Source organism: Gymnoscopelus microlampas (assembly GCF_963454915.1).
Source record: "Gymnoscopelus microlampas genome assembly, chromosome: 2".
NCBI classification, from domain to species: domain Eukaryota; kingdom Metazoa; phylum Chordata; class Actinopteri; order Myctophiformes; family Myctophidae; genus Gymnoscopelus; species Gymnoscopelus microlampas.
The window spans coordinates 35,608,375-35,622,396 of NC_139939.1; the positions used below are offsets into that span (position 1 = coordinate 35,608,375).

Genomic DNA, 14,022 nt, shown 5'->3' on the forward strand with positions numbered 1-14,022 from the left:
GCAGAGTATTTTCCTCATAGGGATCACTACAAATACCCTTTATGCACACACTAGAGACGAGTAAGTCATAGAAAAGGAGAGGCCAGGGGCAAAATTCAAACATAGCACTCTTGATTGTGATGTCCCAACTTGGAACACAATAACATATCTACTGCCAAACTCCCTTTTGCTTAAACATAAAGAATAAATATAAAAGTTGCAAATGTTTATGCTTCATCACATTGAAATGTCGCTCGCCAAAATAAGTAAACAGTCATGCAAGAACAAACCAGGCTTTAGCATTGCAATTAGCTGTAGAACCGGTCTGTAATTAAACAGGCCATCTTCGTCCAATGTGGCTGCCGGCTGCATTGAATTACAGTACATGACGCAAACACTGAGGTTGCGTACAAAGATGAATGAAGCATACATTATAAACAGGATATTCTTATATTGCTACTTTGGATGAATGTTTGTACACACCACGGCACCAGGGTTAGCTGCTGCATATCCTGGATATTCTAGAAACATTTCAGCAGAATACATTGCACACACTGCATGTGGCTTGATATTCATTAGTTATTTGGTTGTACGACTCCTTTAAAACCAAGGTTTTGCCGATGCTTAACTCATACCATTCCTCTTTATTTACATTTCATAACTTTCCTCCCACAAAGTAGACAAAACATTTAAAGAATCACACATTTTAAGAACAAAACAAATAGGCGATAAAACAAATATTAAATCTGATGGATATCACTTCCTGTATTTGTCTCCATGGTTGCAATTGAGTAGTGGTACAGTACTTACAGTACAAGTTTCACCGTATAGATTGTCATTACATTTTCAAAAGCATAGGTAAATAACAAAGCCCCAGGTTTCACAAAACCAGGATTACATGTACTGTATAACCTATAGCTTAGAGGTCTAGTGGCTGCCAATTCCAACTGCAGTCACATAACCTGTCAAGTCAAATGCCTAAATGGTGACAAACAACATACATCTCAATAACCACACAAAGGAAAAGAAAGCAGCAATATAAAATTTACACTAAATGTAAACTGTCGCATTTAAGGTATAGAATTAGAATGTTTCTATACCACAATGGCTTCTACCGACAGTCATTTTCTAGAGTTAAAATTCTCCATAACTCAGCTTGTGTTTAGCTTCATACTTGAAAATCAACATTGCCGATATTCTACAATTATTAACTAAAACTGCTGGTGTATGTTACATTTCCATTATAAAACTAAAAAAAAAGTGTAACATTCCATTGATAAAACTACACAAGAGTAACAACAATGCATTACACAAATATCTACTGTATATACACACAAATAGATATTGCTCTTGCAACTGTCTTCAATTATCCCAATCCTATCTTTGACTGTATTGGTCACGTTCAGAGCTGTAGGGTGGAGAAGAGCCTCCTGGGAACACCAGAGTCTAGCTGTTTTGTGGTTGTGAGCGCTTGTGGTGGAGTCTCCTCCTTCATGGGGGAACAGTTCTCTTTGCTGCACATCATCAGCCCTCCGTAACACTTCCGACATACTGCCTGATACATATCTGCTCCACCGATCACCTCTACCTATGAACAACAGTAACAAAACGGTTGACTTTGTGTCTTACATGCACATACATCTATTTGGATTGGAGAATTGGTCAGACTCTGGGTAGCTTGCTCCAGTGTCAAGTCACCAACTCACATTTGGAACAAACTATTTGTAGTTTTTAACATTATTTTGTTTAATCTCACTATAGAAGTTACTTATACGGTTCTGTTGAGGAGATTAAGCGCTCAAACATAATCTTATTGTTAAAAAACGTTGACTCTTTCTTGATAACATACTGCCAACAGATCAGTTGATGACAATTACACAAATTGTTGCCTCAGTCAATGTCTAAGTTAGGATACACTTGAAATGGTAGAAAATCTACCATTACATGGGCCATGGCATATTGGCTCATTTCATTTTTTTTATTGCCCATCTAAACAGCGAGTCTCCTCTACCACTGGTATCTCCTCGGCGTTAGCCACAGCACAGGATGTTTGTTTCATTTCCTGCTCTTGCAATGGATGGATATGCAATAAAGTACGCAACAAAAACCAAATGTACAGATTAGTTGAATAAATAATCAACAAATCAATCAATTAAGAGAGTAAATGTTAATTTCAGTCCCGTTTTGGATAGTTTAGAAGAAAAGCTAAAATATAGGAGTTGCAAGGACACCATTATCTCTGAGGAAGGCCTTGCGCCTGCTTTCACTTGACAAAAGTGGCAAGCTGAAGATTAGCAATGGCTACTTACTTATTGAAACTAGTTACAGTACTTTGAATACTTGATTACAAGTGTAATCACATCTCAGTGTTTGAGTCACCTTTACAATGTGTAGTCAAGTGGGGGTCTGTTCAAGACTTTTTTTTCATACAGTCAATGGTCTAAGAAGCGGTATGATTTTGTAACATCGTTTTGATCCATACATCTCAGAAAACTCCTTAGCACAGGCTGTACAGACCTTGTGGGTCCCTAAACCCCTACTTTAAGTTCAACCGTACAGAAACAATCTACACTAGTCACCACTTTTGTTATACACAAAATATTTTCCAGTAGAATTAGAATTAAACATGTTATTTGCCTTGACTGCAAAACAGGATATGTTTTTTCACATAAGATGAAGACTCATAATACTCATTATATCCAGTCCATAGAGTTTGTCCAACATATTAAATGAAACCTGCACCAAGTTTACCTGATTTTAACAACACACACGCACACACTAAATTACCATTACCATTTTACTACAGAAGAGTACCTGTTTATCATCATACTCTCCCTGCCTCCTCCATTATCTCATCCACCCCACTCCTTCTCAACCTTCACTCCACTCACCTCCTTCTCAGCTCCCAGTCTCTTTGTGTAGGAAGCCTCTTTGAAACACTGCATACAGACAGCATTAAGCTTCACCACGCTCTCAGCCAGAGGAACCAGACTCAGGATATTGCCAAACGGCTGAGGAGGGACAAAAAGAAAAAGGTTAGACTTAGGCTACATGCAAGCTAGGTGCCATTATTACATTTCGTTTCAGATTTTTTTTTTTCAAAGGTGCGTGCCTGACAGCATGATAAGAATCCTGGCATACTGGTATGCCAACCTGAGTATGGAGGTCAAATGGGGCAATTGAAACAAGCCCTCAGGGCTTTTTGTGTCATCTTAGCATTATTGTAGTCTCGTATTGTAGTGCTGCCTCCCACAATTTTCAAATGTTTCCGGTCATACAGTCTGGGACTCAGAAGCTCTGATCATGAATAAAATATAAAGCGGATGTGAAGCCTCCTCCCCACGTCCGTTTCGTCTTTACAGACGTGCAAATGTATCCTAATATATATCAAAATCATCTAAGCATACATAACTTGATGCTAAGCAGAAATGGAAATTAAAAAATAAAATGTAAAGATATTTTAGAATATACTTTCGTGAACGGAAGTGCCAGCTTCCTCTCTCGGATTTCGGGAGGTGTAGTTCCAGACTCTATATAGCAGAGGAGATTGTGGAATAGTTGTCTGGCTACACGAGACTAGCATTATTGTATAACTGTACCTCTGTACTTTTTGCAAATAAAGTATTCAATCAATCAATCCCCCTCCTTTGGCACTGGTAATGATTAGGGCTACTTAACCACCCCTCTTCTAACATGTATTGTACATGAATGATTTGAACAACTAAGAGGCTTCAAACTGGTTGTATTAGTTAACACCATTTTCAATATATATTCTGATTATGGTGTCCAACAGGATGTGCTATATAATGCTAAGAACTAGAAGAGTGTTATCATGACATGTAGAACAAAAGGGGAAGGCCCTAAACTTTCCAGACTTTATCTTTCAGGGCGACTGCTATGCGTTTGTAATAAAACAAAATATGTAGTGCACTTACGTGAAAAGGCACCACTGTATATTATATGCTCTGACATCTTGGCAACAACATTCTACATGTGTTCAGACCATGTTGAGATGAGACTCTTTAGAGCAAAGCATTGAATCTGCACTCTTCTTTATAATGTCCCTTTGTGGGCCAAATTTAAAAAAGGCAAGCATCCATAAGCTTCAGGTTGCCAATAATGTGGATATTACTTAAGAAACATACAGCAGGTGGTGTAGTGCAAGCGACTTGTTCTGTAATGCAGGAGTGAGTAGGAGTCAACAATGTTCAGGCTCTAATGAGTAACCTGATGTACAAATGTATCTGAATGATTCCCAGAATGCCATATTCATGCTGCTAACAAATCTGAGTTAGTGTTGTGCGATACCAGCCGCCCCTGTTGAGACATTGGTACAGCTGCCTTTTATGAATGTTTCTCTTTTGTTTGAGTTCACTCACTGTTGTGTGTGTTTTTCCTTTATTGGACTACTACGAGTCAAAATAAAAAGTTGTTCATTGACTAAGTAGGTCTATTAACAGCAGTACCGTACATGGACCTACCTACAGGACACAACATTAAACCTGTCACCTCTGACAGGCCATGGTCTGTAAAGACTTTCATTTCCTGTATAGTGGAGTGAGCAGAGATCACTACACAAGAGCGCAACTCTCCATTACTGGAACTGCACACAATAGGTCCTAAAATAATAGACAATGAACTGGCTGTTTTACATCTAACTATGGGTTTTGTTTAGTGGCATTACGCACTGTCCCCACAGTCACCTATCCTTCTCCGAACAGTGTTTACTTCCCCTACGCCGTCTTGTTTTTAGCTACACCCACAGTGGCACTTTGTCTGCTCAAACAGTGGCTGTTTGTGAATCTGAATAGTGAATAGATAAGTAGCCTATCACATTTTTGCCTCTCATTGCCAAAACACACACCTACCTTTCTCTGGAAGGTTGCATCCAAGGCAGCAACAATGATGGTCTTCCCCATGTTAGCCATCTCTTCACAGAACTCCACTGTGTCAGGGAACTGTACTTACAGAAATGGAACAGCGTCATATATACATATTATAACATTAGATGGATACAGTTCAGTGCTTTAGAATAAATGTTTATTTTATGGTTTAGTAGGGCTGTACATTTATTTCTATGGATTAACCAATGACTAAAGTTATACTCACAAACTGGCCTTCATCAATTCCAATGACGCAGGCTTTCAACGCCAGAGAGCGCAAATCTCCCAGGCAGTTAGCAGGTACTGCTTCCATTGTGTTTCTGAACCAAAAGAGATAATTTTAATACAATTTGCATTCACACACACACACACACACACACACACACACACACACACACACACACACACACACACACACACCTGTCATGTGTGGCCATGCCTTTCTCAGAATAGCGTGTGTCTTTGGCATACTTGACCACCAGGCAGTTGTACTGAGCAACCTGGAAACGACGCACTCTCCTCATCAGTTCAGTGCTGTAAAATGAAAATAAAGAAACATCACCATCAAGCTAAATGATACGAGTTTGTGATATGAACTCCAGCCAGATTGTGATGATAAGACTGAACTTGTGCACTCTGGGAGGAAGCAAGCCTCGTTTTCTGGGCCAGTTTTAGCAAGCTAAATTTATAGTAAAAACACACTTTTTCTGGTAAAATTGTTCACGCGTTTGAGGAATTTGGGTTAATATCTAACTCTGTAACTGAACGTTGCTCTGGTCCATGGACCAGAGCTAAGCTTTAAGAGTAGGTTGCAGGCTGCTTCACTGTACAATCATATTTGGCGGGATAGGAGTAGGACTATAGGCTACTGTAAACTAAAGACCCGCACTTTGTCTGATATAAACATTACAAACAGTTAAGAACAAGACAGCTATGCAGCTTACACTGATAATGATATGTTACACACAATGCACAGAGATAAAGAAGCGAATACAAATAACACACCTTTTGCCAGAAAACATCGGTCCAAAGATAACCTGCAAAATAGGCAATCCATATAGGAAACGGTCAATATATGGTCAAGAAAATCGCAGGTTTGTGTTTTGTTTTGTCAATGTTATTATTCACCACATAACATGGCTATTAACAAGCATGTTTGCCGTGAGACAATGAATCATTGTCCATATAAACTGTAAGTTACGAACCTGAATTTGTCCTCTGGCTTTCCGTGGGGAATTCGGTAGAATTCTTGGGACGCCCGAAAAACAGTCCATATTAGATAGAAATGTTTACTAAAACTCGAACTAAAAAACAAAACAACCGAATAATAACAAGTTAACAACACAACTAACTTATGGCAACAATGAACACAACTGAAAATCCGCGCCGAGGCTCACAACTGGACCTTTATACAGGAAATAGCCTTGTCCAATGGTCACAGAGCCACGTGACAATCGGAACCAATGAGGTGGTACTCTGATCAACAACCAATCAGAACGTACTCGAGCTAGGCGCGAGACAGACAGACGTCCACAGCAGCTGTTTGTTTAGTTAAATGCTAGCTCAAACTAAGGTAAAATACTCAGAGCATAGAGGCTGATTTAGGTAACATTAACATTAACCAGCATACAAGGCCCCTGTATGATAATCACATTGAAATGTAGTGGCTACTGGCTAGGATTTAAACTTTGACCAATGCAAGTAAATTATACTATGATAAACGTATCAACACAATGTGACCCCCCTCGAACTTTTTTACTGTACATAACTCTTATTTTTCTTATTTTTCATTTCTAAACTGTTTATATATATGATGTTCTGCATAGTAGTGTATATCTGTCTGTCATTTAATGTCACTATGAATTGAGTACAAGAGGACCCCAATTGAAACAAGCCAGTGGCTTTCTTGGGCTTTTTTTAAATCCTATTTAGTTGACCTTGTTATCTGAACTGTACTTTCATGTGCATTTTGTCTGCAAACTTCTAAATAAAGTATTCAATCAATCAATCAATCGATTTGACATAAACATTGTTTTATGTCCCCCCTTCACTTTCACTAGACTACTCATGCAGTACAGCAGCAACTTTGATCTTTTGCAGTAGATTAATTTAAGTCAAAAATTGTAAGGCAGATCATGGTTTTGTTCGCAGCTGCAACATAAACGTATGTTGTCTTCTCTGACCAGACCTAGACATTTGGAAAGGGAGGGGGTCGGGGGTGGGGGGCATAGCAGCAGATGGAATGTGCTGACCTTGGCTACTGATTCACATAGGCCAATGATCTAAAGTTCAGCCTCAGGGTCACGGGTGACATGTACCCTGGTTCCAGACCATAGACCCCGCCCACTCTCTGAGAGGGGCTACTCTTGGTCTGGTGTCATAATGTGAGCCTATGGCTTTTCACGTTAGAAGGAATACCCCAAGTAATCGACTACAGTGCAGCCAACGCACCCAATCAGACTGATAATCAGGCTAGGTAACGTGGACATTCTGTCTCTGCTGCACGACGGACTCATCCAGCTAAAGGTAGTGGGGGAAAACATTACAGATTTGAGAGAGATGGAGAAAGATGTAAGTACAAATGTGTCCTTATATTGGAAGAAATCTTCACAGTTAATAGAGCGACTTTCAAATGCACGATCAGAATAATTGGGATAGGCATGAACTTTAGTCAACAAACAACATAGTAAATGGTCACGTGCTAGTACAGCAGAATATGATATTACTTCCTCAAGCCAAGGGACGATTACACACAAAATATATTCAATTTATGGCAGAACAGGAATTCTTGCAATCTGTTTTGTCGAGCTTTGTTACTTAGAATACTGAGCTGTAACTTCATGATTTAAAGGGATTCTAGGTAACTTTAAGCCTACATTTAAAAATATTATATATATATATATATATATATATATATATATATATATATATATATATATATATATATATATATATATATATATATATATATATATATATTGATTTCCCCCCCTCTATCAGCCACTATATACGAACTGCAGGCATTGTTTGACAACAGTTTTTTTCTTTTTTTGATCTCTGAAGTTAGAATCCCTCTAAACGCCAGAGAGTGCTGTTCACCATAGCAGCGCTGTTTGACAGATCTTCAGCAGCTGCTCAGTGCTCACTAGACAGACACAGGGTATTTATTTGCCTTGTTTAGAATCTGACTGTTGACATTGGCTTCAGTGGCAACTGTTAGAATAAGCAGAGGGTCCAATTAAATATTTTCAAGTTTATAGCCATAATACTAATGATAATAATATTAATATTCAATACACTTATATAGGCCTACAACTACAGCTGTGAGGAACATATCTATGTGTCTTACAAAAATGCATGGGTAAAATAAGGACTATAAGCACACTAGCCGAGCGGCTTGTTGTGAATGTGAACTCTCTGCTTCTCGCCCCCGTCGGACAGGAGCTCGAGAGGCAATACTCCCCAAGTCAGTGGTCACACAGAATGTCGGCGGACGACGTGATCAAAGCGCACGTCGCGGCGCTCAAAGAAGGTTTGGTCGTTTGTTCTAGGCTACGTTTGTTCCGCTTTACATTCATTATCAGATCAGATATTTGATTTGAACTGGCTGGAGTCTAGCGCTACTGCTGCTGAGATCTGTCAGTGGGTGTAGCCTACGTACGGACTGGTTAGACTTGTTGTGAAGGAAATACTTGCACTTGCTGCACATTATTGTGTTTATTATAGGCCTAGCCTACATCAATCAGTGCATCCCGTTCTGCTACCGACGGACTAACCTTTAATAGAATAAACTAAACAAAGGGATGAAGTGCTTGTTCGATTGATTTGATTGATTGATTGATTGATTGGTTGGTTGGTTGATTGATTGATTGATTGATTGATTGATTGATTGATTGATTTACTTTATTTAGTAAGACATGACAAAAACAGTACATGGAAGTACAGATTCACAATACAAGGTCTACTAAACTAAGCTTGTTTAAAATGAGATCCCCACACACTCAAATCATGATGACATATAAGAGACAATTTAAAAAGCACTCACTCTAAGTGTTTAAATGTCAATATTGTGAACGTTTTTGTGTGTGTTCATTTGTAACGTTATCCAGGTACTGAACGTGCTCGTGGCCTGGCCCAGACCTTGTTGAATGTGCCCTATGGAGATGGAGAAGGAGAGAAACTGGATGCTTACATACCCAATACCAATTCTCTGGGTGAGTTAAGACATCCCTTTATTGTAAATAAATAAGGTTCTTTTTGCATATCCCACTTTAGATGTAGGCCTACACTACCACTGGTTTCTGTAAACATTTGCACGCATTTGTTTCTACAGAGAGGTCATAGTAGCGGGTTGCCTTCAATATGGTGCCCCTGACACAGTCTTAGGGTTCAGCGCCTTGCTCAATGGAACTGTGTGTGTGTGTGTGTGTGTGTGTGTGTGTGTGTGTGTGTGTGTGTGTGTGTGTGTTAGACCATAGATGCCTATATATATATATATATATATATATATATATATATATATATATATATATATATATATATATATATATGTGACAGTTTCACTTCCAACAATACTTTGTAGACTCTATTCCGTTCAGTATATTAAAGGGATAGTTCACCCCAAAATGACTTTTTTTCTATGGATTAGTCACCCCATGGAGACTTGAATTCATGGATATTTTTTTGTTTTTGTCGCATTCCTAAGCCAATAATTTGATGACCGGCAGCGGTTCCGTTAGGAGACACAAAGGTCCGGTGGTCATCAAATTATTGTTTTAGGAATGCGACAAAAACAAAACAAAATTCAAGTTTCCATGGGGTGACTAATCGATAGATTTTTTTGGGGGGGTGAACTATTCCTTTAACAATGCATTAAAGATGTTTTATCCCCACAGTGATACTGAACTAGTTCTGTTCTGTTCTGTTCTGTTCTGTTCTGTTCTGTTCTGTTCTGTTCTGTTCTGTTCTGTTCTGTTCTGTTCTGTTCTGTTCTGTTCTGTTCTGTTCTGTTCTGTATTGTTGTCCTCTGTTCTATCATATCATGACTAATTAATCTCCCTTTGTTTTAGACATGCCCCTGGTTATCTACATACATGGAGGCTACTGGCAGTTCCTCAGGTAATATTCTTTTTTATGAAAGGGCTGCACAGTATTCACCAACATATTGACTCTTATGCATCACAGAGTTGCTTCAAATGAAAATCTCACTGACCGTCTCTCTTCACATACAGTAAGGAGGAATCGGGCTTTATGGCAGTCCCACTGGTCCAAAAAGGTGTGGTGGTGGTTGCTGTTGGATATGACGTCGCTCCCAAAGGTAAAGGGTTGGCTTTTTGTGCCATAATAACTGCAGTGTAGTAGAAATTCTGACCCTTTTCTCTTCATTACTTACTTACTTCTCAGGCAATATGGACCTGATGGTGTCCCAGGTGCGTAAGAGTGTGGTGTCTGTCATTCAGCAGTACTGTCACATCAGGTACTGCACTTTGCTTGTTCTTCCTAGCTTCACTGGCAACTCTTTTCAAGCTAATCTTAATGCAATGTGTTTAGGTTGGCTGCTACAACAACCGATTCATCCTTCTTTTCCTTTACCTGCTGTATGGGTGGTGAAAGTATTTTCGTTCTTCTGAGATCCAACACATCTCTTCCTCAGTGGCCTGTACCTGTGTGGTCACTCCGCTGGTGCTCACCTGGCTGCCATGATCCTGTCCACTGATTGGTCACAATACGACATCACCCCTCAGATCAAAGGTGAGGCCTACCAGGTGAGAGGAGAGGGCAGGAATGAGTGTTTACAGCTTCCTTGTGTAGCTGACACTGTTATCGAGAGCAGCTCACATGAGTGAGCAGGCAGGTAGGTAAGTAGTGCCTTTCTCTCTCTTGTTCCACTGCTTCCCTCACATCTTGTCTTAGTTATCTCTCTCTCTCTCTCTCTCTCACACACACACACACACACACACACACACACACACACACACACACACACACACACACACACACACACACACATCCCAAATGCCTCAACAGGTTTCCCGTCTACCCTTACACCCCTCAGGTGCCTTCCTGGTCAGTGGTATCTACGACCTCCTGCCTATTCTCCCCACCTACGTCAACGAGCCTCTCAAGATGACAGAGTATGTACATGTTGCAGTACACTCACTGCTCTCAGTTTCGGTCTGATGCCTGATTTATACTTGGTTGAGTGTCATGTTGCGCACCAAAAATAGCAGATCTACAGTGCAAGCTCACAACAGCTTGTAAATCTGCTATTTCTAGCATGCAACACCGACTTGCAACAGAGTATAACTCAGGCTTGAAGGAACTGTTTCGTGTGATTTGTTTTTGTGTGAGCATTGGTTTTATGTGTAGTGATTTTACCTGGATAGCTCAACAAAGTTTAACCACTGAAGTCCTATTTAAAAAAAAAAGTCACCTTTTGGTGACTAGTTTTTGCCGTTCAAGCGTATTGGTGGAGTTGCAAAGTTACAACATTTTCTTTCTTGTTTTTCTTTGTGAATGTAGCACAGTATATGTGTGTCCAGTGTATACTCGTAACTATCAGTGCCTCTCAGTGTTTGTTTCCTCTGTTCTTTACAGGGAAGTAGCAGTGAGGAATAGCCCCAGTAAACTGGTCCCCCAGCTCAAACTTTCTTCCTCCAGCTGTAACATTGTGGTTGCCATGGCAAAGAACGACTCCCCAGAGTTCCGGAAGCAATCAGAAGATTACTACAAAGTTAGTATTCCATAGAGCAGGGGTTCTCAACCTGTGGTCAGGACCCCCAGGGGGGTCCCCACATCATTTTGACAGTAAGGTGACAATTTAAGGACTTATTTTATAAGACCTTTTTAATACTGAAAGAAAAGAAAAAAAGGCCATTACTGCATCAAAAGTAATCAACAAACAATCTATAAAAACTGTTCAAACATTGGCCAAATTGTCAAATAATATAAGAAATAGGCAAAAAAAATATGTACACTATATTTTATCTGTGGAACCGATCTAAACAAAATGTAGTGCTCAAGTCCTGCAATTCCAAGTGATTGTCAGGGTGGAGGGTCCCCAGTTAAAATATGATTATTTTGGGTTGTCATGGCCTGAAAAGGTTGAGAACCACTGCCCTAGAGCACCAGAACTGTCTGTCTACCAGTTAATGACATGGTTACTTAAATGAGCACCTACCAGCAGGTGGCAGAAATACTCTTTTATTGGTCTCTGTGAAGGTTAGCAGGCCACCAATGTGGCAAGTTCATCATCAAATAGATGACTGATACTAGCCTTACAACACAGAAGTGTTTTTCATCATGCCCATTCAACCGTTTTCTTCTCTTCCCTTCCCTGACCTTTAAAGGCACTGGCGGCTTCAGGAGTAAATGTGACAATGGAGGATGTGCCCAACACAGACCACTTCAATATCATAGAACAACTGGTGGATGGGGACTATCACTTAACAATGGTACTTGCTACACACACCAACCCCAGTTAATTAGACAGGGAATACAGTCCAGTGCATTAGTTATGATGTTTGTTTGTTTTTATATTACAGTAATATTATTACCCTAGTGATAACTGATAACACATAAAAGAAAAGTCGTACAAATAACTGTTACTGTTGAGCAATTTTATAGCAGATGGCATTAATCAGTGTTGGCTTTTTTTTACCTTCTTTTCTTTCTATTTTCCTACCTTCTCTCCATTATTTCCTCCTCCATCATTTCCTTCCTTCCATCCCCCCTATCTTCTTTCCTTATTACTTTCGTTCTTAGCTCCTGTTGAAAATGATGGGGAAAGGCTGAGAAGAGCAATTTTCCGCCTCCATTTTCTATCAACATAAACACCTCTACACAGAACTGCCTGTTACTGAGCGGTTACTGAGAAAAGAAAATCAGTGTTATAGTAATAATCACTGTATAGCCTATGTCATGGATTGGCCAAAACATGTCTGGTTCAGTCACCACACATAGTAAGCGTGGCATGTTAATTTCAGGGTCCCCACGGTCATGAAATTCCTGGAAATATTTTGAAAAAAAAAAAAAAAAAATCCAGTACTGGAAAAGGTTTGAAATTGATCAAACATCATCAAAGGTCCTGGAATTTATCAAGGGTCCTGGAAAAATATTTGGCTATGCATTGTTTTTGGCTATTGATTTTGTTAAAACAAAACATTTTCATAAACATGAATAATATTACACGAAATATGTAACATAAGTAGTTTTTCGCCGAACGGGCTGTGTGACGGCAGCCTAATGTATGTCTCAAACTTTATTTTTGCTACACTGCCTATCTTTGGGCATTCTACATAGGAGTAAGAGACACATTATTGCGCCGAATGATTGTTATATAGGCCTGGAAATTGGGCTAAATATTCTGGAAAAGTTTTGGAAAAGTTTTGGAAATTCATTGCTAAAAATGTGTGGGGACCCTGTAATTTCAAAACAATTGACATTGTATTATTTTATTTTCTGTGTTTCTGACTATCTGTAATGCCATGACAATGAATACTGAAGTTAGGATAATATGACCTCATCATATCAAGATATTGCAAATGTCATAATACAGCACATCAGGCTGGGAATTGAATGATAGTTACTGATAGGTCTAAACAACTATCTATTCTATGAATGATCTTGGTATCTGTCATCATATCATATTGTAGCGTGCCATCTTGGCATAACTCAAGTTTGCCTTCCAATCCTATGATTTTATTAAGTTCGAGGTTGTACGGAACGTATCCTAGTATTAGTTCTCCCCTTTCCTCTAGAGACTGCATGTGTTTTGAGCTGTACAGAGCGCAGGCCCTCCGAGGTCACTGATTATCTCTGGAGGAATACAATAACAGCTCATTGGATTTAACTTGACCATCTATGACAAAGCAACAACACCTCCAGCGACGCTGGTCAGAGCCGATTCAAAGTGCTGTTCGAGACATTTGGACGCTGTTTGTCCAAGATGTCCACTGTCACACCATCACATAGCCATCTTCTCTCTCAACCTTTGAGCGGGCTCTACATAGCCAGCTGTCATCGTCAGAGCTGATATCTTCCTTTGTGTAAAACTATTATGATCATTGACTGTTTAGTCAGAGGGATATTTTGCTGTACGGTGCCTCGCTCGTGTATTGATTCTCCCTCTTAATACAATGTCAACTTTTTAACTTGAGAA

The 14,022-nt window shown here is 39.5% G+C and overlaps 2 protein-coding genes across 2 annotated transcripts; one reads left to right on the forward strand and one right to left on the reverse strand.

Moving 5' to 3' along the window:
• Positions 1-184: 184 nt before the first annotated feature.
• Positions 185-6,258, reverse strand: tk1 (thymidine kinase 1, soluble). The gene is made up of 7 exons (XM_084083073.1): positions 6,068-6,258; positions 5,868-5,899; positions 5,283-5,396; positions 5,089-5,182; positions 4,848-4,937; positions 2,871-2,990; positions 185-1,567 (listed from the first exon to the last, which is right to left on the reverse strand). The coding sequence occupies exons 1-7, from the start codon at positions 6,134-6,136 to the stop codon at positions 1,382-1,384; spliced, it is 705 nt and encodes a 234-aa protein (XP_083939199.1). The 5' UTR covers positions 6,137-6,258; the 3' UTR covers positions 185-1,381.
• A 1,977-nt stretch (positions 6,259-8,235) lies between these two features.
• Positions 8,236-14,022, forward strand: afmid (arylformamidase). Its single transcript, XM_084076503.1, has 10 exons — positions 8,236-8,394; positions 8,972-9,076; positions 9,932-9,980; positions 10,094-10,179; positions 10,266-10,338; positions 10,516-10,613; positions 10,918-10,996; positions 11,460-11,595; positions 12,212-12,316; positions 12,627-14,022. Exons 1-10 carry the CDS (start codon positions 8,346-8,348, stop codon positions 12,654-12,656), a joined length of 810 nt encoding a protein of 269 aa, XP_083932629.1. The 5' UTR covers positions 8,236-8,345; the 3' UTR covers positions 12,657-14,022.